The 27,872-nt window shown below is 33.8% G+C and overlaps 3 protein-coding genes across 3 annotated transcripts; all 3 read left to right on the forward strand.

Moving 5' to 3' along the window:
• Nucleotides 1-171: 171 nt before the first annotated feature.
• Nucleotides 172-1,886, forward strand: LOC145304119 (uncharacterized). Its single transcript, XM_080145876.1, has 3 exons — nucleotides 172-689; nucleotides 915-1,046; nucleotides 1,551-1,886. Exons 1-3 carry the CDS (start codon nucleotides 601-603, stop codon nucleotides 1,663-1,665), a joined length of 336 nt encoding a protein of 111 aa, XP_080002002.1. The 5' UTR covers nucleotides 172-600; the 3' UTR covers nucleotides 1,666-1,886.
• Nucleotides 1,887-3,988: 2,102 nt separating this feature from the next.
• Nucleotides 3,989-5,644, forward strand: LOC145303966 (uncharacterized). The gene is made up of 3 exons (XM_080145636.1): nucleotides 3,989-4,362; nucleotides 4,596-4,663; nucleotides 5,032-5,644. The coding sequence occupies exons 1-3, from the start codon at nucleotides 4,346-4,348 to the stop codon at nucleotides 5,277-5,279; spliced, it is 333 nt and encodes a 110-aa protein (XP_080001762.1). The 5' UTR covers nucleotides 3,989-4,345; the 3' UTR covers nucleotides 5,280-5,644.
• An 8,086-nt stretch (nucleotides 5,645-13,730) lies between these two features.
• LOC145304647 (synaptotagmin-2-like) lies at nucleotides 13,731-19,268 on the forward strand. The gene is made up of 8 exons (XM_080146578.1): nucleotides 13,731-13,866; nucleotides 14,615-14,677; nucleotides 15,311-15,361; nucleotides 16,071-16,146; nucleotides 17,656-17,747; nucleotides 18,137-18,226; nucleotides 18,767-18,856; nucleotides 19,124-19,268. Exons 1-8 carry the CDS (start codon nucleotides 13,798-13,800, stop codon nucleotides 19,169-19,171), a joined length of 579 nt encoding a protein of 192 aa, XP_080002704.1. The 5' UTR covers nucleotides 13,731-13,797; the 3' UTR covers nucleotides 19,172-19,268.
• Nucleotides 19,269-27,872: the final 8,604 nt, after the last annotated feature.

Consider the following 27,872-nt stretch of genomic DNA (forward strand, 5'->3'; position numbering starts at 1 on the left):
TTTATATGGCATAAATTTGAAGAAAGTTAAATTTTCTACCACGTACTTTTACCATCTTAACAAAGAAAAATATGCAATTCACAAAATTAAGTTCAAATGCATTTTGTGAAACTACCCCTTTCCACCAATTAAGTTTAATGAGCTTAAAGTTAAGAGCTTATACTGAAAATTTTTTGTTGTATAATCTGTCGCATTTTTTGTAATTCAGTATATAGCAGTTGTAGTTTACCCCCTAAACTAAGGAAAAAAAGTATTCACAACTAGCTTTTGTTAATTTTATATATTTGTTTAATTTTGTATATAAATATTATATATATGACAGTTATCGTAGGGAATGTTTTAATTAATACGGTGGTAGATTTCCATGGTAAAATCCGTAATGTTTATGTGCTGTAATTAAAAAAGAGAACGTTTCAAATTTGTATTAACTTTTTGTAAATGAAATTTGTCTATATACTTGTTTACAATATAAGATATACCAATATGTGATCTTGCTGGACCCTATTATATTAAAATTCCCTACGTCAGTTTTTTGGACATTTATTCATGAAAATTTATAATTACCAGTGATAATTTGTTTCTTTTCAAATTTAATATAGAATGTCCGACATGTCCATGTCAGCCACAGCAGCAGCCGACTTAGAGAGAGACGAACAGCACGAAGAACAGAAGCCGGAAACCACAAGTGGGTGAGTAATATTTTAATATGTATAAAACGAAGTAGAATGATGTCTGTCTGTCTGTCTGTCCGTCCGTCCGTCCCTAGCTATATTTTGGTAACCATTCATCGAATCGGATTCGACAATCCATCACAACATAATTACATAAATACATATTACATATTTTTTGGTAATTACTTCTTTGGGCAAAGGTCCGATTACCTGGGATATATAATATATATTTATATATTTCAGTGATAGCGAAAAAGAGAAGAACGAAATGAGTGTGTCTGAGCCTGAGCTGCCTGCTAAGCTGGCTGACCTGCCTGATACCCCTCCTAAATCGTCTGATACAGAAGATTTGAACCTAACTTTGGATTGCACTACGTAAGTTTATTTATTTTTGTTACCATTCTATTTCTGTTCGGAAGGTGGTAGTAGCCGGATTGAAAAGAGTAGGATAAACATTATTGTTATGGCGAATAATTATAGTTTCATTCAGGGGTGTACATTACGCACAAGATTTATTTTGTTCCCGTGGTACAAAATTTTGTATTTTTTTCCCACCTATTTTTATCTCACCAAGTAGGGACGGAAATGGAGAAATATTGAAAGAACTAAAATTTTTGGTCCTACCACACATATTTTAGTTATTTTCCCCCCACCACCTGAACAGGGGATCCCATATAGGATATACACCCCTGATATTTCAAATTAGCAGCTACGCTAAACCCTCTAATATGAAGTATATCTCTTAAAGTTTCTTTTGCCACTCCCTTCCCTTGCCGGTACCTATGAGAAGAACCCGATCTGTTCAGTGGTTATCGAGATCCTTCGGTACATAAACACGGACATCCTGTTACTTTAGTATTATTTTTTTTTATTTTTCAGGGACGACGATGGATGGGAGACAATGCAGAAAATAAAACAAGACCTTAGGGCAGCAAAGCAAAAAATTGCTTCTTTGGAAGAGGAGATCGCTTGTTTGGAAACACAAACAAAGTAAGAAATTTTTTTCACTTCTTTTTTTGGTATTTAATCCGGGCGACTGTGTTGTAAATGATTTTTCGGTACAGACAAATTCACCTTTATATATTACAAAACTAGCAAGTATGCCTCTAGGGGTAAGGTGGGAGGGGTAAATGTGGACCAAAAAAAAGTTTACTATTTAATTATAATATGATTGCTTAATTCAGGGAGCAATCCAAGAGATGTCTGGCGGCACAAAAGGATGACCAGAAGGTCGGACAAGCCTCTGTTATGGAAGGAGAAGCAAAGTAAGATATCCTATTATATAAAGTAGTAAGCGTTTTTTGTTTGTCCCGAAGGATAACCGCTAAACCGATATTGTTCTCCTTTAAAGTGAAGCTTCTTATAGGTCCTGGAAAGGTTTTAAACTATTTTTGTGCAGGGTGTCTTCACCCCCTCCCCCAAAAAATATTTTTACTCTTCTGAAACTGAAATTGAAAATGGGAAGATGTTGATTTTTCCCCTTCCAACCTTAAGTGCCCCTAGAGGTTTCTAGGGGCGTAGCCACTAGTTTCTTTTAATAATCTTTTTTCATACTTTATCCGGGCGACTGTGTTGTAAATGATTTTTCGGTACAGACAAATTCACCTTTATATATTAAAAAACTAGCAAGTATGCCTCTAGGGGTAAGGTGGGAGTGGTAAATGTGGACCATAAAAAGTTTACTATTTAATAATAATATGATTGCTTAATTCAGGGAGCAATCCGAGAAATGTCCGGCGGCACAAAATGATGATCAGAAGGTCGGACAAGCCTCTGTTATGGAAGGAGAAGCAAAGTAAGATATCCTGTTATATAAAGTAGTAAGCGTTTTTTGTCTGTCCCGAAGGATAACCGCTAAACCGATATTATTCTCCTTTAAAGTGAAGCTTCTTATAGGTCCTAGAAAGGTTTTAAACTATTTTTGTGCAGGGTGTCTTCACCCCCTCCCCCAAAAAATATTTTTACTCTTCTGAAACTGAAATTGAAAATGGGAAGATGTTGATTTTTCCCCTTCCAACCTTAAGTGCCCCTAGAGGTTTCTAGGGGCGTAGCCACTAGTTTCTTTTAATAATCTTTTTTCATACTTTATCCGGGCGACTGTGTTGTAAATGATTTTTCGGTACAGACAAATTCACCTTTATATATTACAAAACTAGCAAGTATGCCTCTAGGGGTAAGGTGGGAGTGGTAAATGTGGACCATAAAAAGTTTACTATTTAATAATAATATGATTGCTTAATTCAGGGAGCAATCCGAGAAATGTCCGGCGGCACAAAATGATGATCAGAAGGTCGGACAAGCCTCTGTTATGGAAGGAGAAGCAAAGTAAGATATCCTATTATATAAAGTAGTAAGCGTTTTTTGTCTGTCCCGAAGGATAACCGCTAAACCGATATTGTTCTCCTTTAAAGTGAAGCTTCTTATAGGTCCTGGAAAGGTTTTAAACTATTTTTGTGCAGGGTGTCTTCACCCCCTCCCCCAAAAAATATTTTTACTCTTCTGAAACTGAAATTGAAAATGGGAAGATGTTGATTTTTCCCCTTCCAACCTTAAGTGCCCCTAGAGGTTTCTAGGGGCGTAGCCACTAGTTTCTTTTAATAATCTTTTTTCATACTTTATCCGGGCGACTGTGTTGTAAATGATTTTTCGGTACAGACAAATTCACCTTTATATATTACAAAACTAGCAAGTATGCCTCTAGGGGTAAGGTGGGAGTGGTAAATGTGGACCATAAAAAGTTTACTATTTAATAATAATATGATTGCTTAATTCAGGGAGCAATCCGAGAAATGTCCGGCGGCACAAAATGATGATCAGAAGGTCGGACAAGCCTCTGTTATGGAAGGAGAAGCAAAGTAAGATATCCTATTATATAAAGTAGTAAGCGTTTTTTGTCTGTCCCGAAGGATAACCGCTAAACCGATATTGTTCTCCTTTAAAGTGAAGCTTCTTATAGGTCCTGGAAAGGTTTTAAACTATTTTTGTGCAGGGTGTCTTCACCCCCTCCTCCAAAAAATATTTTTACTCTTCTGAAACTGAAATTGAAAATGGGAAGATGTTGATTTTTCCCCTTCCAACCTTAAGTGCCCCTAGAGGTTTCTAGGGGCGTAGCCACTAGTTTCTTTTAATAATCTTTTTTCATACTTTATCCGGGCGACTGTGTTGTAAATGATTTTTCGGTACAGACAAATTCACCTTTATATATTACAAAACTATAGCAAGTATGCCTCTAGGGGTAAGGTGGGAGTGGTAAATGTGGACCATAAAAAGTTTACTATTTAATAATAATATGATTGCTTAATTCAGGGAGCAACCCGAGAAATGTCCGGCGGCACAAAAGGATGACCAGAAGGTCGGACAAGCCTCTGTTATGGAAGGAGAAGCAAAGTAAGATATTTCTTTTAATATTATTTTTTCATACTTTATCCGGGCGACAGTGTTGTAAATGATTTTTCTGTAAAGACAAATTCAACGTGTTCCTTTATTTATTAAAAGCGAGTACTAGCAAGTACGCCTCTAGCTGGGTAAGGTGGAAGGGGTAAATGTGGAACCAAAAAGTTAACTACTTAATTTAAATAGATTATTATATATATATTGTTTAATTCAGGAACAAAACAGCTGCAGCTGGCTCTCCAGAAAATTCGGATGAGAACGAGGTTAAGGAAGTCACTGTTATGGAAACACCAGCAAAGTAAGATTTTTTAAAAATTGTTTTTACTACTTTATCCTGGCGACTGTGTTGTAAATGATTTTTCTGTACGCTAAACCCTCTAATATGAAGTATATCCTTAAAGTTTCTTTTGCCACTCCCTTCCCTTGCCGGTACCTATGAGAAGAACCCGATCGGTTCAGCGGTTAACAAGATCCTTCGCTACATACAAACAAAAATCGTTTTACTTTGTAGTATAGATTGTTTAATTTCAGGATGGAAGACAAACCGGATTTTGATATAATTTATGAGAACATAAAGAATCCCGGACCAAAAAGCCCAGGTATAGTACAATATTTATACTAGCGACTGTGCCCAAAGCATATAGTGAAACATTTCTGTACTAGGCACTAAGAAAATGCCGTAATACATTGTATTATTACACTAGGTTAGGTTAGGTTAGGTTAGGTTAGGTTAGGTTAGGTTAGGTTAGGTTAGGTTAGGTTAGGTTAGAATAGGCTAGGCTAGGCTAGGCTAGGCTAGGCTAGGCTAGGCTAGGCTAGGCTAGGCTAGGCTAGGCTAGGCTAAAACTAGAAATATTACTCTTTCTATTAATACACTAGGTTAGGTTAGGCTAGAAAAAAAAACTATTGTAAAATTGAAGTATTTTTTTGTAAAAAAAAATAATTTTAAAAAATATTTTAATTTCAGTGTATCGGGTGTCAGATGATGAGCAGGAGATGTTTGAACCACCCCCTCCTACAATCCCGCCAGCATCAAAACTGAGTAGGCGCAAAAGAACTGCAACACCGGGGAAAATCAAGACCTGCGCCCATGGACGCAATCCCCGAAGCGAGCTGCCAACAAACACAAGACTCATCGAATGCACCTATTTGTGTCCAGACTGCCGCGTCTTCTTTCACAAGAGGCAAAAGGAAAGAAAAGAAGGACAAAAGTAAGCTGATGTATAATAGTCCTTCCAGTCAGATCATATATAAACTATTTGTGATAAAAAAGTGATATATATCAAGATATCTTGAGTCAAAAATATGTTTAACCACCTTTAATTTGTACGTACATTAATCTATATGACAGTTTTGACAGTTTTGTTCTGACGATGAGAATATTCATATAATATTATATTTGAAACCGCTATTCCTATATAGCAAATTTTTGAAAATTTAATAATGGAAAGTAACTTCGTAATATATTTTTCTTGTGTATAAAAATGTTCTAGTATAAAGTACAATTAGAATCCAGATCTCAGCAATTAAAACCTATGTATATTTGTGTTAATTTCTCAGCTTAAACCGATTAAACATGCAGTTATATTATCTGAATAAAACTATGTAATATTTGGCCATTTAAACCACGTCTAGAATTATAGACTAATTAAGAAAATTTCTGTGAATATATACCTATATAGTATCGCGCTATCGTACCTATGTAAATCATTATGTAAAAAAATATGTTTAAGTGTTTCAATCAATAAAGATAATAATGAAAACAATTTTTTTTTTATTTTTGCGATTTGCGAAGTTTTTCTATAATTAAGGTAGTTTTTTACCACTTTCTCGTGATTTTTACCACCCGTTTTTACCACAATTTTTGGTAAATTTTTACCATATTTACCCTATTTCTGGTAAAATTTTACCAATTTAGGGCAAAAATATTACCAGGTGTTGAACAGTTTTACCACTTTTTCGGTAAAATCTTACAGAAATTTGCGGTAAATTTTACCAAAAAAGTGGTAAAAATTGGTCAAAATCTGGTATAAATTTGCGTCCTAAAATGGTAATATTTTACCGGAAATCTGGTAAAATTTTACCGATAATTGTGGTAAAAATCGATGGTAAAAAGCGTGAGAAAGTACCACTAAAAGTGTTTTTACCACGGTTACGGTAAAATTTTACCACCTTTTAAATCGTATAGGCTGGTAAAATTTTACCATAAAAGTGGTAAAAACTAGGTTTTTTTATGGTATTAATTCCGTCCTGGGCCCCTTCCAAACATCCCCTTCTTGCACACCCCTACATACGTGTATGAATAATTACAGAAAGCAGCTGCCAGCCTGCCTTACTAAAAAGGGCTTTATGCTAAAAAGAGCCCTTAGGACAAAAACTAAGCCTAAAATGCATCCGTATATCAGAACAGAGCTAGGATAGAAAAAAGATCCCTTTAGCGAGGGAAAAATTCTGAGGCATACAAAAGTTTGTATGTTAAAGTTCATGAATTCATTTTCGAAGTATACAAAAATTAAGTTTTTTTTGTATCAACTAATCTACAATAACCTTTATCGGTCTATTTGTCTGTCTGTAAAGCTAAATTTTTACAAAAAAAGATATAAGCACCTTGAATCAAATTTTATTCAAACCTATAATGTGTCATTGAAGGTCATTACTTTTTGGCAAATCGGGTACTTTTTAGACATATTGAAGAAATCCTCCCCATTGAAAAAAGATATATTGTATTATGAATATCAAAATTAATCTACTTCATATTGTAAAAGATACAATATTCTCAATGAATTATTTTTCTTTTATGGTATGAGTTTAACAGTTTCTGAGCTCCAACTTAACACACACACACACATACACATGCACATACACACACACACACACACACACACACAAACACACACACACATACATCCAGTTTCTTTCATATCTAGAAAAGGAAATTACATTTGAAATAATAACTTCTAAAATTTAGCTATTTTTGGCGCACCTAATATTTTTATATTTTGTTTGAAATACTTTGAATGTAATATAACCTTTAAAGCATATGCACTTTTCAATGCAACTATCTATCTATCTATGCAGCTTTCTATCTATCTATCCAGCTTTATATCTATCTATATATTATTCTATCCATCTTGTATCTATCGAGCTATCTATCTATCTCTCGTGCTATCTATCTATCTATATATCGAGCTATGTATCTAACTATCCAAATCTATCGAGCTATCCAGCTTTATATCTATACAGCTTTCTATCTATCTAGCTATCAATGTATCTGTCTATTCATACGGCTTTCTATCTATCTATCTATCGAGCTATATAACTATCTAACTAACGTGCTATCTATCTATTCAGTTTTATATCTATATATCCAGCTTTATATATATCTATCCAGATGTATATCTATTTATCCAGCTTTCTATCTACCTATCTAGCTTTATATCTATCTATCCATAAACCTTTCTATTCATACAGCTTTCTATCTATCTATCTACCGTGCTAGCTATCTATCAATCTGTTTATCGAGCTATCTAACTATCTATCTGTTCAGCTATCTATTTATCTATCTATCGATCGTTTTAGATTATTTTTGTGCTATTGTCCTTTCCCTAACCTGGCGGTATCTTATTTGAAATTTTAAAGAAATTAATATTTATTCATAAAGGCATAGTTGCGGTTTAGAAATATTTAAATTTTTGCATATAAGAATACATATTAAACAAGGATGACATCATCCATAAAAGCGAAGCTCTGAAACGGTAGGACAAACGGATATAAACACTTGTAGAACAATAAAACATATTGTTTAAGGACATGCTTGAATATTGTTTCAGGACAACTTTACATTTTTAGGACTTGATTATAAAGATTTTTATCACATAAAAATTAGTTGTTAAGAAGGTTAAAAATCAACATGTTAAAGATGGACGTTCGGACATTCTATTGACAATTATGGAGTTGCTACGCTTTCTAAATTGTACCTAGTTACTACAGGAATCATCATGCAAAGTTTGGATTCGATTAGTCTGTAAATTATACTGATCTCAAAAGCTTTTAGAAACACGTTTTATTATTCGTTGGCTTAAAAACTTTGAGGGTTAATCTATGATTGGACCATACAAAGTAGCAGTGTCTAAAATATTGCACCAATAATTCTAATCAGCATAAATGGGGCTATTTTGTTTATCATCCATTGTCCCTAAAAATACAAATTTTTAATTTGTTTGCATGACTTGTAAGATCTCGTAAGCGGCTGTCATCAATAATTAAGTGAGTTTAGTAAAGTCAAAGGGCAGGTTTTCGGCTATTTAAAAGTTAAGAATTTTAAAATAGTTAGGTCAACAACTTTAAAATTGGAATAATGGAGCTTCTTATACCAGGAAATCCCCTTTAGGTTGAGGCTAAGGACGAAGCCATTATTGAGGTATAAAGGTAGATTTAGAGAGAGGGAGAGGAGACAATTAGCTATTTATTACATTAGTTTCATAAGTTTTATAATAACGTTTTCTTATTCGTTGACTTAACAACTTTAGGGACTATTACTGAATTTTGATTGGTTGGTTTATTAGGTTGAGTGTTCAAACATTTTACATAATCTACAGATGGTGTAATTTTGTGTATCATCATTGGGGATATTCATTAATTTATCTGCCATTGTCTTATCCCTTTTGATTCGTGGGTAGGTAGTAGATTATTCAATGATTGATTTGGTTTATAGTAGTAATAGTATATATAGCGGGATTGAATGAAATGTTCTTACAAAAAAGCTAAAAATGAAAAATAGCTATGAGTACTACAAATTATTAAATTAGAGACTGTATGTAGCTTATACCAACAACGAAATTAATTCGGGGGGAAAATCACGAAACCTATACGTGATTTTCAGCTGTCGTTGGGGGACACATAGTAAAATTGACGACCTTCTTAACTGCCCCCCCCCCCCCCAGCCCAATATTATTTTAGATTTATTTTTATTGCCTTTTTAACAATTAATTGTATTGATAACATTTTTTGGCCTAATAAATCATTCATGTCGACTAATGACAATTAATAAAAGAGGTCATAGCTGATATTCTATCGTCGGCATGTCGATATTCTAATGAAATTATAAGATAATTATCATTATATAGAAATGTATGATATTTGTTCATAGTTTTTTTTTGCGTATATGAAACACAAGATCTCGGTAACTGCTTGACCTATAAATCTTCCTTTACAGGAATTCTTACATATAGATCATAGGAAGGTTTTCTATCTATTTTAGATGAAAGAGTAGCTTGATCCATATACAAATAGCCACCATAATTTTCTTCCAAAAAATTTCTCTATGAAAATTTAAGGTGATGGGAAACCCACAGGGATGGAGGGGACATTTGCTGTTTATTAGACTAGTCCCCAAAGTTATATAATATCGTTTTCTTATTGGTTGGATTATCAACTTTAGGTACTTACATTGAATTTTGATAGGTTGGTTCATTGAGTTGAATGACCTAACGTTTTAATCACTAATTGTAATCTACAGACGGGACAATTTTGTGTACCATCATTGGGGATGTACATTAATTTGTCGGCCATTGTCTTATCCCTTTAAATCCTTGATAACCCGCCTCTTTATTGAAATAGTAATAAAGATTGCCATGGTAGATTTATATATTTTTTTGCAGTTACGTAGAACCCTCTAAAATTGGGGGTAGCTTTAGCTAGGTAGCCTGCAACCAAATAATTGCTCGATTATCATCTATAAGAGGTGTCCTATCAATTCCACAAAATCAGATTTCAATTAGCCAAACCAGCATATTATGCATTAGCTTTTGATTCGTGCATTGTTTAACATTCCCTAAAATAATTCATAATTGTGTATTTTTGCGAATAAGATGCTCGTTATTTATCGCATACCATTATAGACAGCTTTTCACAGATATTAAAATAACAAACTATAAGATTTATAACCAGCTTTGTTATTCCCGTGGATCCGAAGGCCCGGGCTAACAAAACTGGTTTTAATTTTATCATTTTCGATGAAAATTGTCTGTAATACGATGCTATACATGATTTTTCAGTATGGTTGAGAACCAGTTCTAATACCTAGGATATTAATTGGTATCGGACCCATACCAGTAAACATTTTGCAGTTATGACAATTTGGGGAAGTGATGAAACTCCTTTATCAGAAAAGATGTTTTCTATATTTTGCAAAATTTAAATCTTATAAAAATAGACAAAATAATTTTCCAAGTGTTAACTTGTTACAGATAATTAGTTTAAAGAGGTATTTTTATTAGCATATGCTTATTGTGCCATTTTCGAAAACCTAATATAGTAGACGACCTTTGATTGTATAGCCTTGTCTTGAAGTCCTTATTGTAAATAGTATTCAGTAGTTACTGTTTATAGGCCAAGGCATTTATATAATTGTATGTAACTACTTTAATGTCCTAGGTTTTTATGCGGATTTGCACGTCTAATTTTTGGTAACTTTATGTGCACACCGATTATCTATGAAAATTATGCCCGCAAGCAAGTAATAATGCATTGCGGCAGAGTTTTACTTTTTCTTTAATTTTAGTTTAATTCCGCCATCGCAGCTAAGGAAGGGAGGGGATAATGGCGATTTAATTAATCTCCCCGATATTTTCTAGTAATAACATCTAGAATTTTTTACTTCAACTTTTAGGGGGAGATTTTTTTGTGCATTTTCCTTTCAGAATCTCACTATTCATATTATTCTAAATGTGGGGTCTTTTTTTGCATCTTATTATTTACAAGTAGCCCGTGTCTAGGCTTCGCTCTAAGAAGTAATCGGAAGTTTAAGCCCGACTAATTTTTTTTTAGGGGGGAAGTTATCTTTTGAAAGGAGTTTGGGTTGTCCCACCACTAATAAAATGGCCTAAAAACACCACAGGACCAGTAGCTACATTCCCTAAATGGAGTAGTTCATTGTGTCAGCGGTTACCAAGATCTTAAGCTTCAGACATTGTTCGAATATGTACTACAGATATAGCCTAAAACCATCTGGGGATCAAAGCGACTCTCCTCTAATATAGAGAACTTCATCAGATTAGAAGTATCGAGATCTTAACAGACAAGCAAAAAAAAACTACTTCGCATATTAGTAGGTATATTGTTAGATAGTTGCTGTTTTGCTAAATCAGAATAAATTAGTACTTTTTTAAAAGCGAAGCTTTTCTATAATTAGGGTCGGTCCGTCCGTCCGTACGTCACAGTTAGCTCTTTTCTTTAATTTAAACAGGTTAGAATTGTCCTATCGATTTTAAACTTTGCATGATGATTCCTGTAGTAGTTAGGTACAATTTAGAAAGCGTAGCAACTCTATAATTAGTACCAGAATGTCCGTATGTCCATTTTAAACATGTCGATTTTTTACTTTTTTGACAAAACAATTTGTGTATGTTAAAAATTATCCGATTCTTCTATTTTTTTGAAAACTGATTCCTATTACAACAAGGTACAATGTTATATGCGAAGCATCTCTATAAACATTTAACAAAATATAAGTATGTCCTTAAACAGTATCATCTATTTATGCAGTTTTTGCAACAAATTTACTTACAATATTGTTTGTACTAATGCATTACTATTCTGCTAATTCAGTTCTGACAATCTACACGTGTTTAAGTTCGTTTGTCCTTCCATTTTTCATTAAAAAAATTTTTTTTGGTGAATCCAATGGATTTAATAACAATTGGACCTTACACCAGATTATCATGTACTCTAATAAGGTGAAACTTGTAGCTAGCAAAAATAACGAACCCCCTAATCCAAACCATTCCCTCCTCTCCTACTGGATGAAAGAACTGACCAATAAGTAATGTCCATGTTAGCAGTCTAAATTGACGACAATTTTTCCAATGTCATAATATCAACGTATATTCTATATCCATTATAAATCCTCTCATTATTGTTAATATAAGATAAGAATTAGGATATTTACTTAATTACATATATTTATTATTAGGTTTTGTACTTCATACCTTATCTAGTTTTTTTAAAACGTCCTTCTGGCTTTGTCACGGTTAGCTCTTTCAACAATTTAATAAATTAGTCCTATCGATTTTGCATGGTGATTCCTTCAAGAGTTAGGTACGGTACGAATTAGGATAATCGTTACAAGAAAGTCCATACGTCCATTTTAAACATGCTGATTTTTAAAACTTTTCTTACAACAACTTTTTGTATGTTAAGATTATCCTATTCATCTGACTTTTGGAATAAAGTTTCATAGGAAAACAAGTTAGAATATTACAAGCAATGCATCTTAATAATCAAATACTCAAAACGAAAGTGTGTAATTTTACTGTATCCTGTATTCGCACAATTTTGCAACAAATTTATGTACAATTTTGTTTAGACTTACAAATTAATGCTCTGCTTATTAAGTTCTGACACTATACAAGAGTTATTATTAGTTTTTCTTTCCTTCTGATTTTAAAACTTCGCTGTAATGGATGTTATCATCCTTTTTTAAATTACTTTGTAATTCTGAAATTATTTTAAATTGTGATCCAAGACAGGTTTAAAGCTATTTTGCGAGCGGTAAGTTAAATACGAAACATGTCCACCAAGCAAAAAATATCATCTTTATGCTGTACAATCCCCGAAATTATTTTGAAGATCAGTCTTTTTGTTTAATTCAAAAAAAATCTCGACGCCGGATTTACAATTCTAGTCATATTTTAATAGTGATAGGTTACACACTAATTTTGGACAATTATCCTATTATGTAAAGTAGTAAGGTTTTTTGTCTTTAGCTTAAGATTTTGATAATTATTGAACCGATTGAGTTCTCCATTTCAGAAAACATGAGGATCTTTAAGCCTTGGTATGGTTTTTACTAACTTTTCTGCTCTTACCTTACCCCTTCCAATACAGAGGTTAAAGATGATAGAGGCACAGACACTAGTGTCTAAAATAAGCGAAGCTCTTCACAGGAGTGGCTGCTCTATAACTATGTATGTCTGTACCTTCGTCCCCTTAACTGTAAAATATGAAAACTATTGTAAAATTCAAATCAATACACAAAATATCTGCTAATGGATAAACGGACAAAGTAAGTTATAATGCAGATAATCATTGTCACAATAGTATAAAATAAAAAAATATGTATAGCCAACAGACTGTCAAACAAAGTAGACTAAATAATGAATGCTTATGATATCCTAAGTTACAGCCGTCTATCGTAATTAGCATCTGAGTAATTCAGCTGTTTCTTACAACTAGAAAGCAATTAGAACGCCAATATTAGCCACCTCCCCCTTCTATTAATCAAATAGCAGTACACAGTGGCCTAACCTACAAAGACACTAATCCTGCAGGGGTCTACTGCGCCTTAATTAACCTAACCTTTTGGAATCAAAGGGGAGATTACCTCCTCCCCCCAAATGAATGTGGGTGTGCTGTAGGCACCCCAAAAATTGTATTTTTTACCCCAACCCCCCCAAAAATGAAAAAGTTGTACGTCCTTGGTAAGTTACCACAAAATGGCAATATATGAAAAATTGCCAAGAAAGGGGAGACGACATTTGCGATACAATTAATCTACAGCTTATTTTCTCCCAATACATTCCAGCTGCAAACGTTAGAAAATCACAACAACAAAAAATAATTTTATATATTACTAATTATTTTAATTGACCTATTCCATTATCCTTGGAATAAAAAGTCTCTCTTATCTCAATGAAAATATGATATAGAAGTATTTATTTTAGTACAATTAAGAATGTCGGGTCAAAACAAGGAGAATTTTACGAGAAAAGAGATTACAACCGCTGTAAAAATCAAAGAAAAGGTGAGTTTTTTTATTTAATATAATTTCATTAAATAATTATGACATTTTTATAAAAAGCAACCTCTAACTTCCCTTCTTATTTTTAGTAGTAAAGCTGTTTTACAAATAGGTTTTTAAAAGCGAAGCTTTTCTATAATTAGGGTCGGTCCGTCCGTCCGTCACAGTTAGCTCTTTTCGTTAGTTTAAACAGGTTAGAATTGTCCTATCTATTCTAAACTTTGCATGATGATTTCTGTAGTAGTTAGGTACAATTCAGAAAGCGTAGCAACTCTATAATCAATACTAAAATGTCCGTACGTCCATTCGAAACATGAATTTCTAACTTTTTTGACAACAAATTTTTGTATGTTAAAATTATCCGATTCTTCTGATTTTTTTTAAAAATCTGATTCCTATTCCAACAAGGTACAATGTTATAAGCGAAGCATCTCTATAAACAAGTAACATAATAGTCCTTAAACAGTATCGTCTATTTATGCAGTATTCAACAAATTTTCTTACAATATTGTTTGTACTGGTGCATTTAATATTCTGCTAATTCAGTTTGTTCGTTTGTCCTTCCATTTCAGAGCTTTGCTTTTTTGGATATTGTCATCTTTGTTTTTATTTTATTAATCTTGACAAAATGTTAAAAATGCGACTTATAATAGGATGGGGGGGGGGGGAAGCGGATGAAATTTGATTCACCCCCCCCCCCCCCCAAGTAAGGAATAGTTAAATTACTTAATACAGAAGTTTAATTTATTAGCTGAAGAAAAGTCCGAAAACTTATGGAGCAAAAACTGAAAATCTAGGAAAAATAATATTTGAGGTAATTTCATAATTTATATAAAAAAAATTGAAATAATTTGTTTCTAATTCTATTCTAATACTAGTGGCTACGCCTCCTAGAGGCCTTTAAGGGCTCTTAAGCCCCCTTTCCCTCCATTATTTTAATTTCGAGTTTTACAAATAAAAGGTTAAATAAATGTTGGGGGGGGGGGGGGGTTCTAGGGGAAATTTTTCTTGAGTGGATGGTGGTAACCTCCTCCAAAATAGTTATGAACCTTCCAAGGACAAATGGTAACCACCTCCTTCAAAATAGTAATGAAGCTACATTGTAAAGGAGAACGATATCGGTTCAGCGGTTAGCGAGATCCTTTGGTTTACACAGACAATCAGACAGAGATCCTGTTACTTTTTCTAAGGATAATTTATCAATATTACAATCTTATATCACAACGAAAGGTATAACCAACAAGCGAATCAAATCTAAAATAATATTTGGGGGGCAGATGTATAGGTCGTCAAGTTTACTATGTGTTGGCCCCCAACCATAACTGATAAACATTTGTGTGTAAGTTTCGTGATTATTTTTGAATTAATTTCGTTTTTGGTATAAGCTGGTATACAGTGACGTACACAGGGTTTGTTACGTTGAATATATTAGTTCTATTTATTATAGGTTGTCCATGATGGAAACAAGTTACTAACCATCATAATCAAAAGAGCAGAGGTACGATATACAGTTGGGTGATAGGTTTGAATCTCGGCCAAGCACAGTGTTATAAATAATTGCTACTGCTGCTATGTCCGGTGCGCAATTTTAATAGTCAGAGTTGGGGAAATGTCATGGCCCAAAACAGGCATATTTTACTACAATGCACAGTAAGGACTGACAGACAAAGTTTGAGCACTCAAAGCATTGCTTTACAGTTGTCTAGAAGTCTTAACAGTACATTTTAATTAGACTAGTCCCCAAAGTTTTATAATATCCTTTTCTTATTGGTTGGCTTATCAACATTAGGGACTTTCATTGAATTTTAATAGGTTGGTTCATTGAGTTGAGTGACCAAACGTTTTCATCACTAATTGTAATCTACAAAAGGGATAATTTTTGTATCATCATTAGGGATGTACATCAATTTATCGGCCATTGTCTTATCCCTTTAGATACCTTTACAATGCACTGTAAGGACTTACAGACAAAGTTCACGCAATCAAAGAATTGCTTTACAGTTGTCTTGAAGTCCTAACTGTACATTGTAATTAGTTCCAACTGTTTTCTGCCATTGCATTATCCTTACTCTTACTGTTTATATCGCGCATCTGACATACCAGCAGTTGGACCCATTTTCAACATCTTTTGTTATGATGCGATGTTTGGCAGAGATTTGAATGTTGATTGTCTAGAAGAAAGTATGAAGTATTTCACTCTTGTTTAGAATTTGAAAAAGATGGACAGTTTATCAGAAAGTGATCCCTACGCTCAGGTCTACCTGTTGGAAAATAAAGTACAAGGTAAAACTTTTCATTGGCATTTAATCGAATGACTACATTATATTTTGACATGGTGCTACAAGTGGCTATTCCATTCTATAATCCATGTTTATACGTAACTTTTTAGTAGCGAAGCTACTGTATAATTCGATATGTTCGTCTGAAACTGATTTTCACGTCCACTTTATAAAAATGTTGGCTAAACCCCTTGTAAGGATTCTCTATTTTAATGAACATCCAGTATTTCCTTGGTCAATTGGTAGGTAATGCTAAAGAGCATTGTTCAATCAGGCCTTGTCTTAACATGACAGTACTAAGGGGAAGGACATTAAAGTAAAACACTAGAGAAGGAAGGGGTTAAATAACTGTATGTCCCCATCCCGTGGACCCTGTGCCAATTTCATCATAAGGACAGTAGAAAAATTAATCAATTCAAAAGTGATATTGTAGGTACCAATGAAATTGTTACATCTGGCCATGAAGTTACAGAAACTCACAAGGATCGACCTAATCATATTCTAGGTTCCAATGGAATAGTTATACCTGGCCATGAAGTTACAGAATCTTACAAGGATCAACCTAATCATACTCTAGGTACCACTGGAATTGTTATACCTGGCCATGAAATTTCAGAAACTCACAAGGATCAACCTAATCATATTCTAGGTACCATTGGAATTGTTATACCTGTCCATGAAGTTACAGAAACACACAAGGATCAACCTAATCATATTCTAGGTACCACTGGAATTGTTATACCTCGCCATGAAGTTACAGAAACTCACAAGGATCAACCTAATCATATTCTAGGTACCACTGGAATTGTTCTACCTGACCATGAAGTTACAGAAACTCACAAGGATCAACCTAATCATATTCTAGGTACCAATGGAATCGTTATACCGGGCCACGAAGTTACAGAAACACACAAGGATCAATCTAATCATATTCTAGGTACCAATGGAATTGTTATACCGGGCCATAAAGTTACAGAAACTCACAAGGATCAACCTAATCATATTCTAGGTAGCAATGGAATCGTTATACCTGGCCATGAAGTTACAGAAACTCACAAGGATCAACCTAATCATATTCTAGGTAGCAATGGAATTGTTATACCTGGCCATGAAGTTACAGAAACTCACAAGGATCAACCTAATCATATTCTAGGTAGCAATGGAATTGTTATACCTGGCCATAAAGTTACAGAAACTCACAAGGATCAACCTAATCATATTTTAGGTTCCAATGGAATCGTTATACCTGGCCATGAAGTTTTAGAAACTTACAAGGATCAACCTAATCATATTCTAGGTACCACTGGAATTGTTGTACCTGGCCATGAAGTTACAGAAACTCACAAAGATCAACCTAATCATATTCTAGGTACCAATGGAATTGTTATACCTGGCCATGAAGTTACAGAAACTCACAAGGATCAACCTAATCATATTTTAGGTTCCGATGGAATCGTTATACCTGGCCATGAAGTTATAGAAACTCACAAGGATCAACCTAATCATATTCTAGGTACCACTGGAATTGTTATACCTGGCCATGAAGTTACAGAAACTTACAAGGATCAACCTAACCCAGATTTTCATGAAGAATTTTACTTCCAGGTTTATTATTTAAAATTTAAACTATCTTTATTATTAAACAAGATATATAAATTTCATGGAGTCCAAAATCTTTTTTACCCTATTACAGTTTCTTGTTTTTTGGACTTTTTTGATAAAATTTTTGGCTCTTTCCCACAAATTGCCTATTCAGAACTAATCTCCCTCCTTATTTTCAATTGATTTAAAAATAAGGGACTAACAGGGGGCTCTAACACTACAAGGACTATACCTGCAATGTCCTAACACAACCTGCCCTATAGTATTAAATAAACGAAAAACTATCACCTTTTTAATTCAAAATTTATTACATAAATTAAGTGGAGGGGAGAAGGGGAGCAGTGATCAACAAGTTGCTTTGAGAGAGAGCACAAAATTTTCTTATTTTTCAGCCCTTGAGTGTTGCAGAAGTGCTGGGATGCACCTTGGTTATAAATGTTTGGGATAAAGATCCAACTTCTGCAGATGACTACATTGGAGGGGTAAGTGTATCATGTAAAGTTTAAATTGCAGTATTTTGCTGAATTCTTTCAATTATTGGTCCATTACTTGGACTGTAAATCACACTAGAATCCAAAGTTTTAGTACCAATATATCTATTTTGCAGGCTAAAATACTTTGGCCTCAATTGAATATTATTGGTTGGTTCAAAACTAGCTGTGTCCAAACTGTTAAACCAATAATTTTCATCTACCAAATTAATTCTATTTGTCATTGTAGATGTATGTATATAAATTTATTGTCAATTGTCTCATCACTCAAAAAAATCTGGGATGAAGATATAAATCTTTATACCCACAGTTTATTTTTTACAACATGCCCACTGGTCCCTACCCTCACCCAAAGCTTAATTTTAAAAGATAAAAATATGGGGGGAGGTTGGACAAAATTACAGAGGTCAAATTGTTCTTTTTCAACCTCCACCAAAGTATTGCTAAAAACTTGAAGAGTGAATGTTCACTATTAGATTCATTCAATTATAATTCTTTGAGATTTTTAGAGACAGTATTGTCCTTGTCTAGATCCGAGTACCCTTTTTTGACATGATCAGCTATGACAGGCTCCAGGCTGGTATCACTCTACCTCTTCAGAAACCTCATACTGATGGACATGTAAGGTTTTTTTTGTCATATTTCATTTCCACTGGATATGAACTGGTTCTGGGCCATAAAAAAAAGTCTGGCTTATAGAGAAAACACTCATTTTAGAGACAAAATAGGATTATTCCCTTATAAAAACTTATTAAATATATGCATATATCATATTCTTTTTATTTTCTTTAAATCTAACAAATTGAACACTTTACCATCCTTCAGAAAAATTTGTGAGAGTTGTAGAATATCTGATCAACAAAAAAATTAATACTTTTCTTAATTTAGCCCAGGCCAATGTTAGAGTATGGAGATGGTTGGTCCTATCCTATTTGAACTGAAAAATCTATCAAAATTGTTTTAAAAACCAATATGTATGATTAATTTATGATAAATGTACTATACAAATAAATAAGTTTTAATAGTTTTAAAATTGTCATATCAAGTTTGATTTACATGATTCAAAGAAACTCAACAGAAAATGAATTAGTTGATTTGTGAGAAATTTTTTAAATTAAAGGTATCATCACCATTTGACAATTTGCACACCAGCAGATTTAATTCCATAGAAGTCAGCTGTAAATGGACCAAGAACAACTGGTGGCATGGTAGGTCCATTTCCAGGTAAATCTGTTATTGATCCTAGAAAAAATCTTGGACATATAAACATATACAGTGTTGTTTCATTTCATTTTAATTTGTTCACTACTTGTTTTTCCAGTACAGTTTTACAAACAGTTGGATGAAAAATTGGGTATATTGTATGATTATTATATTGGTTTTCCCAAATTATGGATTCAACCCCCCCCCCCTCCTTATTTTAAAAATGTCAAACATCAAAGTTTTCATTTGATTGGTTATTACTTCAGGACAGTTTTGAATGAGTTATATTGTTACTGAGTAGCCCTGTAGGGTTAGGGCACCGCAATTAAAAGCCAAACAGGGTTAGGGCTTGATAGGCACTTAGTGGAGAAGAACCTGGCATTAAATATTTTCTCAATTCATGAATTAATCTGGTCTCAATAATCTGATATTTCTCACCTAAATCTGTAACAGCTGCCATTGCATTAAGTGGTAACAATTCAACTCTGAGTCCATCCTTACAAGCCAAGAAAATATCACTCTTATCCTGTTATAAATAAGCTTATTTGAGACATTACTATGAACAGAAATATTATCAGAATAAATAAATGATATCTCAAAGGGAATATTTGTTTACTATATAAAGAAATAAAGCTTTTTCCTTGAGATACATTTTTTTGGTTGAAGGACTGAAGCCAGCTATTGCAGCCACATATGTTGGTAACCTTTTAAATGTTGTTTCTCCAGACTTGATAGAATAACAGAACAATCTTCCATGTGTTGGATCCACATCACAGAAGTACAGAATTAGGTTTATGCTATCTAAAGCTAGATGTCTGTAAGAACCGGATTGAGTGCTCACCATTGTTTTAGGTATATTGCTGGGACATGTTCCACTTGATGATGATAATGGACAGCCTTTCAATGAAACATAACTTACTCCAAAAGGGTTGCCTGTTGCCATGCATGTAATTTTCCACTTTTTACCCTTTTCTTGTGATGTAAACATTATGTTGTTCACTAATGAAACTGAATCTAATTCTGCAACAGTCTTCCAACTATAGCCAGTCATGCTGCTATCAACAATTATATTGGTAGGTAGACTATAGCCAGCTTCACCAGTAAACTTTATATCTATTGCTGTAAGTTCCAATGTTTCCACATGGTTAACTATAATAAATTCCCCAAAAATTGCAGATCTTACTGCTGGTGACCAAACCTTTGAGTCACCAGTAACAACATTTCCAGGCAATGTGTCATTGTCAAGGGCAGAACTTGCAGAAAATGCACAAGAAGGAGATGTTATTGGAGCACTGCAGGTTGGAGATTTTACTTTAATATTGAGATATGAAACTGCCCCACATCTCACTAAAGGATCAGAAGGAAAGGAATTAAATGCTGACTGAGAGCATTCTGTGAATGACATGATGGCAGAATTAATCAAAGTTTCCCCTGCTGGAATGCCAGATCCAACTTTCAGTGTAAATTTCAGGTCAATGTAACTACTGAAGTAAATACCAGTGTCAAATATAATGTTGAAAGATGTTACATCAGTAACTGGCTCTATTTTGCATTGGCTATCAACAGTGTAATTAGTTGAACAAGATCCAGGCTTCAACTCAAGCCAAGTGGGTAAAATTATTTTTACAACAGTTTTATCATGTGCCTCAGCTTTAGAATAATTCACATGAAATACACTTGATTCAATATTTACTTCATTAGATGTTTCATATTCTGTATCTGCATTTAGTAGTGTCATGTTATTCCAAATCAAAGCTCTGGACTCCTTTGTTCTCATAGAAAAGTGTTTTCGTATAACCTTGATATCTTGATATGCTGTAACAATTGTATTTTCACTTCTTCCCACAAAGAACACAGAATGAGTAGACATTTGTGCTGTAAGATGATGGTCAGTCAATTGAACTAGAACCTCAAGATTCAAGGTCAGGTCATCAGGTGTACCAAATTCTCTTCTAACCGAATAATGTGCATTATAGACATAGTTCATATCTACAACTACCTTATCGTGCTGCATAAACTTTGTAGTGTTAACACCTTGAAACTTAGCACCGTAAACAGCAGTGAAGTTAATATGATGCTCAAAGCAGCATACATTTGACTTATTCTGAGCAAATCTAACATCTTGGACAGTTAGTATAGCCCTTTGGTCTGAGCATGGTGTAACCACCTCGAAATTAAAAGGAATAATATCATATTTAGGTATTGTTATATTGAAAGGTATCCAAACCATTTCTCCTACATCCATTTCAATAAAATTACCTACTGTTATTTTTAGATCATCATAGATGGCTGAAGCATTTGCCAAAGATGAAGGCGCATCTTCAACTGCCAAAGTAAGCACACTAGTTTCAGCTGTTTCAACAATAGTTGCTTCAACATCAATAGTTGTCTTGCTATATGTCTTTGGAATCAAAACAGTCAGTTCTATGTGTACCTCACTTTCTTCATCATTTTTTGTAAACAAATAATGCTGTAGATTGATTTCAGCTTGAATAATCTCATGCATATCAGAAGTTATTGTTGTTGATTTAGTAACCTTGATAGGAATGTTGACATCAATGCAAGGAACATTAAGTCCACTTTTTGTGATTCTGATATCTCCAAACTCAAATGTTTCTTTAGCAAAAGCAGTGTTTTTAAATTGTATATTTACTGGGCCTTTAAAGGTTTTAGGAACAGTAATAATTAATGCTACAACTTTAGCCATTCCTTTGTAACCACCAGTACTGGGTATCTTGTCAATAGTGCTTATAAACCTAGGATTTAAGTTCAAGGTGTTGTTGTCATTCAGTGTTAAGTTTGCATACAGGATGTAATCTTTGATTGTTTTTTTGCTGATACTGCCATACTTTGCTGCTACATCAAGCATCTTTGCTGTTGCTAAGTCATTTGTTGGAATGTTGTGTTGTGCAAAAACTAATATTTCAACTGTGTCTCTATCAGAATAAAGATCTTTTATGAGAGAGGTTCCTCCCCAGTTTGATAATACACCCAATTGTGCAGTTGCTACAGTTCCATATCCTTTATTTCCATAATCTTTGCTTATACTTGAGTACTCATCAATATAATCTGTAAAGGTTTTTGTACAAGGCATATTTTTACCAACGTGTGTTGTGATAATCCTACAAACTCTTGCATCACTATCAGGTGTAATAACAACACTGTAAGAAGCACGTGTCTTGGGCTCTACTTTCAAAACAAACCTGTCATGAAGAATATGTCCAGGACCAGTAACATAGAGTGGGGGTAGGTTATAGTTAGAAATGAAAATACCAGAAGCAATCATCCCTGACTTTACTTCTATTCCAGATAACTTAATGGTGTCAACAGTTGTTGTTGCAGTAACTACTGTTATGGATGGTGATGCAGAACCTAATTTAATTCCAAAAGAAGGATTTAGTTGATAGGTTGTAGAATAGAACTCCTGATTAGGAATATGGAACACTATATGAGCTTCTCCGTTATGGCTTCCTTTGGAAATAGGACAAGAATGACCAAGATCCCAAGTGGCGAAATAAGAGCTATTTGCATTGGTTGCTAGTACAGGACTAGTCTTACTTCCCTTTAAGCAAGGTAATCCATTACCTACACTTACAATCTCTGCATGGCAAAGTTGTAGTTTGAGGGTTGGATCTGATAGTCCTGAATATATTTCAATCATGATCTTGCCTGGCAGAGATGTTGGTGGCAAGGTAAACTTTAAGGAAATGCCAAGTCCTGTATCTGGATGCACATTGGTATTTTCAAAGCTGATTGCTTCAGCAACAACAGATATTGTATCTGGTACCATAGGTGGATAACTTAAAGGAAAAGTTATATCACCAGCAAGTGACACTCCCCCTACAGAAATACTAACTGTTGCTGATGAGTCAGATGTATTAGATGCAATACTAAAAGCAACATTCACTATAACAGTAGTGGCTTGAACTGTGCACGTGCATTTTCCCAACTTTGTGGTTAATGATGATCCAGTTAAGAGTGATGCTCTATCTTCTATAAATGAGCATGTGCCAGTGCTAAATATGGTTGTAACAATAGGTTTAACTCCTGTTGTAGCTGAACTAGATATTACTTCTATGTCAGCAACCTGTGATAGAGAAATTTTTATCTCTGTTCTTACAACTGCTGCTCCCCCATAATATATAACACTATCCACCAGTCCACCACTTACAGATTGGACTGGTGTGCTTGTTACTGGAGGATAATCTTCATTCAAAATCTCAATATTAGCCAGAAATGAGAGAATATCAGTATCACTAATTGCCAAGCTTACTCCTACTGTATGAAGACCAGGACTGTCCACACCTTTGATTGCCATTATGGGAACAACAAACTGAATTGGATTTGCCTTTTTAGCTTCTGAATTTACAAGCTTTGGTATTGTTAGCTGAGACCATCCTTTGTATTTGCTATCAAATGTGCTTTCCTTGGTTACATGCTCAAAGCTATCAATATCAGTACATGAATAGCTGTCTTCAAATTCAGCATTTATTTGAGATAAATGGAACTTGTTGGAAGTTCCGTCAGGACTCAAAGCTCTGATATTTACCCGAGAAATTGCCAGCTCCGATGTGAGGTTAACTAAAATTGCCTGCGCCTCACCCATTTTCATCTGAGTTGGGTAACTTATTATTGTTCCAGAAGTATTATACTGCTTTGGAGTAACCAAAGAACCTCCAGACAGAGAATGATCTGAAATCCAGATCTTTTCATAGGAATCTTTAGAGATTCCAAATGTTACATGGTATGCTTCTCCAACAAATATGATAACATTAGCTGACACCAGAAATGTGACTTCCAATGTATTTCCAGTTGGGTCATCCAGCCCTAAAATTTGATTGTAACAGAAAGGTTGAATTATACCCATAGAATTTACACTGAAACTTAGATTGGTCAGTTTTTTTTAGTTGGATTTAGTTTAGGCTAGTCTTTGACTGATTTAAAAAAAAACTGAATCAAAACAGCTGTTTTAATCAAGTATAACCAACAAGTGCAAAAAAACTAAAATAATATTTGGGAGGCAAATGGAGAGGTTGTCAATTTTACCCCCCATGGACAGCTGAAAAAAAGTATATGTTTGGTGATTTTTTTCCAAATTAATTTTGTTGTTGATATAGGCTGTGTTACAATGAAATTCCTGATGTATGAACTTGGAATTCCAGCATGCCCTTGTAAGGGGTCGAACCATCAATGTCATTCGTTACAACAAGATTTGATCCTAAATGGAAATATCTAAAACAAGGACAATTCTATCCACAAGTAAAGCAATGACAAGCCAACATTATTTTGGTTTTAATTTTATGCCATTGTATTTTAAACTTTAATTTAGACTTAAGTAGAATAAATAAAATGTACCTAGTTTTAGTTTCATACAGTTTATTTCAAAGTTGACAATGCTAGCTGGAGGACCTCCCTGTCAAGCAGAAGTACTTTAGATACCCTTGTTTATAAATAGTTTTAAATTATCTAACTATAGGATAGCCTTTAGCCTTTCAGACAACCAACCCCCCCCCCCCTTGATTGTACGACCTTTGCCTGGAAGTCCTAACTAAGCATGGTAATGAGTTGCGCTTGAGGGGCCAACTGATTCTTCCTACTATAACTAGTAATGTCGTGCACAAGACAGCATTTTTATTGCTTTAAATATGACGAGGTGTCGGGATGAGATTCGAACCTATCACATTCCTGACAACAGGAGAATGCACTACGTGTTACTTTACAGTCGCAGGTTCAACTATAAATTCAAAAATGTCAATAATAAGGCCGGATTGTTTCTTAACTGTGTTCTTATTAATCCAGTTTACTGATTAGTGATCTAAACGTAGTTATCCCCTTTTTTTATAACCTCTACAAAATGTAAACAATATTTTAAAAGTATGAAATAACAAGAGCTTCCTTAACTAAATTATAAAGTTATCTCAATTTTTTTTGTCAGATGCATTTTTAGTAGCGAAGCTTCTCTATAATTAGGGTCGGTCCGTCCGTACGTCCGTCCGTCACAGATAGCTTTTTTCGTTAATTTAGACATGTTAGAATTGTCCTATCGATTTCAAATTTTGCATGGTGATTCCTTTAGTAGTTAGGTACGATTTAGAAAGCGTAGCAACTCTATAATCATTACCAAAATGTCCGTACGTCCATTTTAAACATATTGATTTTTTTACTTTTTTAAATAGTTTTTTCCGTTAATTTAGGCATGTTAGAATTGACCTATCGATTTCAAATTTTGCATGGTGATTCCTGTAATAGTCAGGTACGAGTTAGAAAGCGTAGCAACTCTATAATCATTACCAAAATTTCCGTACGTTCATTTTAAACATGTTGATTTTTTTTACATTTTTAACAACAAATTTGTATGTGACCTAATTATCCGATTGGTCTGATTTTTGGTATACTGATTCCTGGGACAACAAAGTACAATATCATAAGCAAAGCAACTCTATAATCAAGTCCTAAAATTGTAAGTATGTCCATAATCATTATCCTGTATCAAGCAGTTTTTCAACAAATTTACTTACAATTTTGCTTTGACTCTTATACATTCGCATTCTGATTATTCAGTTCTGACATTATACAAGTGTTAATGTCCGTTTGTCCTACCGTTTCAGAGTTTCGCTTTTATGGATGTTGTCATCCTTGTTTTAATAATAACCCGGTAATGTACATAAAACTTATTTTATAGTTAGTGGACATTAGAATTTAAATTATAAACACGTTGAACCATTTGTTGACATAAAATTTTGGGTACTTTTTTCGTATTAAATCTTGATGTTGGTTCAAACGTATCCAACATTTTTAATCTATATAAAAAGGGTTATTTTGTTTATCTCACTGGAAAATTACCTAAATTTTTTTCCATTATTTTATCCTTTGCTATAATGAAAATTTTAATTAACAAAAATAATATTACAACCAAAAATGATTAAAAGAATGGGTATCTAAAATTTCCTCGCCAATGGCTTCCATTGTGACGGTAGAAGGTGTTGTTGCCTGGATAGCTGGGAAGGTCATCTGAACCTTGTAGGACAGAATATCCCCAGAGACAACTGTGTCACCTCCATCACTTGTCCTGGTCTACGAAATATCATGTCATGGATGAATACATATAACAAGTTCTTTTTGCCTACTTTTGCTTAAAATCTTTAGCAACAGACAAAAGACTTTACAACTTTATATAATTTTATTTTATATAATCCGCTGCTTTCCTAATTTCAAAGGGTTCTGAATTCAAAGGAGGAGGGTACTGCTGTAAAATAGCCTAAATCCATCCTAAAACTCAAATCTAAAAATAGATTAGCCACAAGTCATTCTAGGACCTAAGTAAAGATTCCCTTAATAGGGGAACTCAATCAATTCAGAAGTTATCAAAATCTTAAGCTACAGACTAAATAATCTTCCTACTTAATAAAATCAAAATGTAAATTGATTAAAAAATACAGAGAATCATAAACAAATGCACTGTTTAAGTCTAAAATGCAAAAATTATATCGTTTTACATTTTCAACTCGTATGTATGTAATGCTAAATTTAAAAAAATACATCCTTGTTGTCTTAATAGTGGAATATGTCAGGGATCAAAAGGGATAAGACAATGGCTGAGAAATTGATGTACATCTCTAATAATGATACACAAAATTAACTCTTTTTTTAGATTATACAATTAGTGGTTAAATCGTTTAGACTCTCAACATAATGAACCAATCAAAATTCAATAAAAGTCCCCAAAGACAAAAGATATTGTAAAACTTTGGAAACTAGTTTAATAAACAGCCCAATGTCTTCTACCTCCCTGGGAATATATATACCTTAATGTTAATCAGTTTAAAATGTGATTGTGAATATATGATTACTAAAGCCAAAATATAAACCTTTATAATAGGACTAGCGGCTACGCCCCCAAGAGGCCTATAGTGTAATTTAAATTTTTATTTTAAATATCTAATTTAAGAAATAATTTGTCTATGGTCAATCAGCAATTAAATTCAAGTCTCTACGCAGCGCCACTACGCTAGCGACACTATGTGGCGGGAATATTTAAATTTTTTTCGATTTTATTATGATTTCTCTTGGGAGGGTGGTGGTACTCTCCCCCAAAATAGTTATAAACCTTCCCAGGACCTATGGGAATCTACCCTGTTAAGGAGAACCCGATCGGTTCAGTGGTTAGCGAGAACCTTCGGTACAGACACACAGACAAATATCCTGTTACTTTAGTATAAGGATAATAGGTATTTATGTCTTTTGAAGCATGACCGACGCACAAAGTAAATTAAATGCTCATCGGTACAGGGAATCTTCACAAAAAAAATCAGCCGTCTATATTAAACACAAGATGAGAAAATAACATTTCTAACATACCATTACAGACTCGTTGAAGGACAGACAGATAGAATTATAGAATTACTTCACTTCTAAAAAATTTTACCAAAGAAAT

This window comes from Acartia tonsa, chromosome 13 (assembly GCF_053477335.1).
Source record: "Acartia tonsa isolate MP-2025a chromosome 13, ASM5347733v1, whole genome shotgun sequence".
Taxonomy (NCBI): Eukaryota; Metazoa; Arthropoda; class Copepoda; order Calanoida; family Acartiidae; genus Acartia; species Acartia tonsa.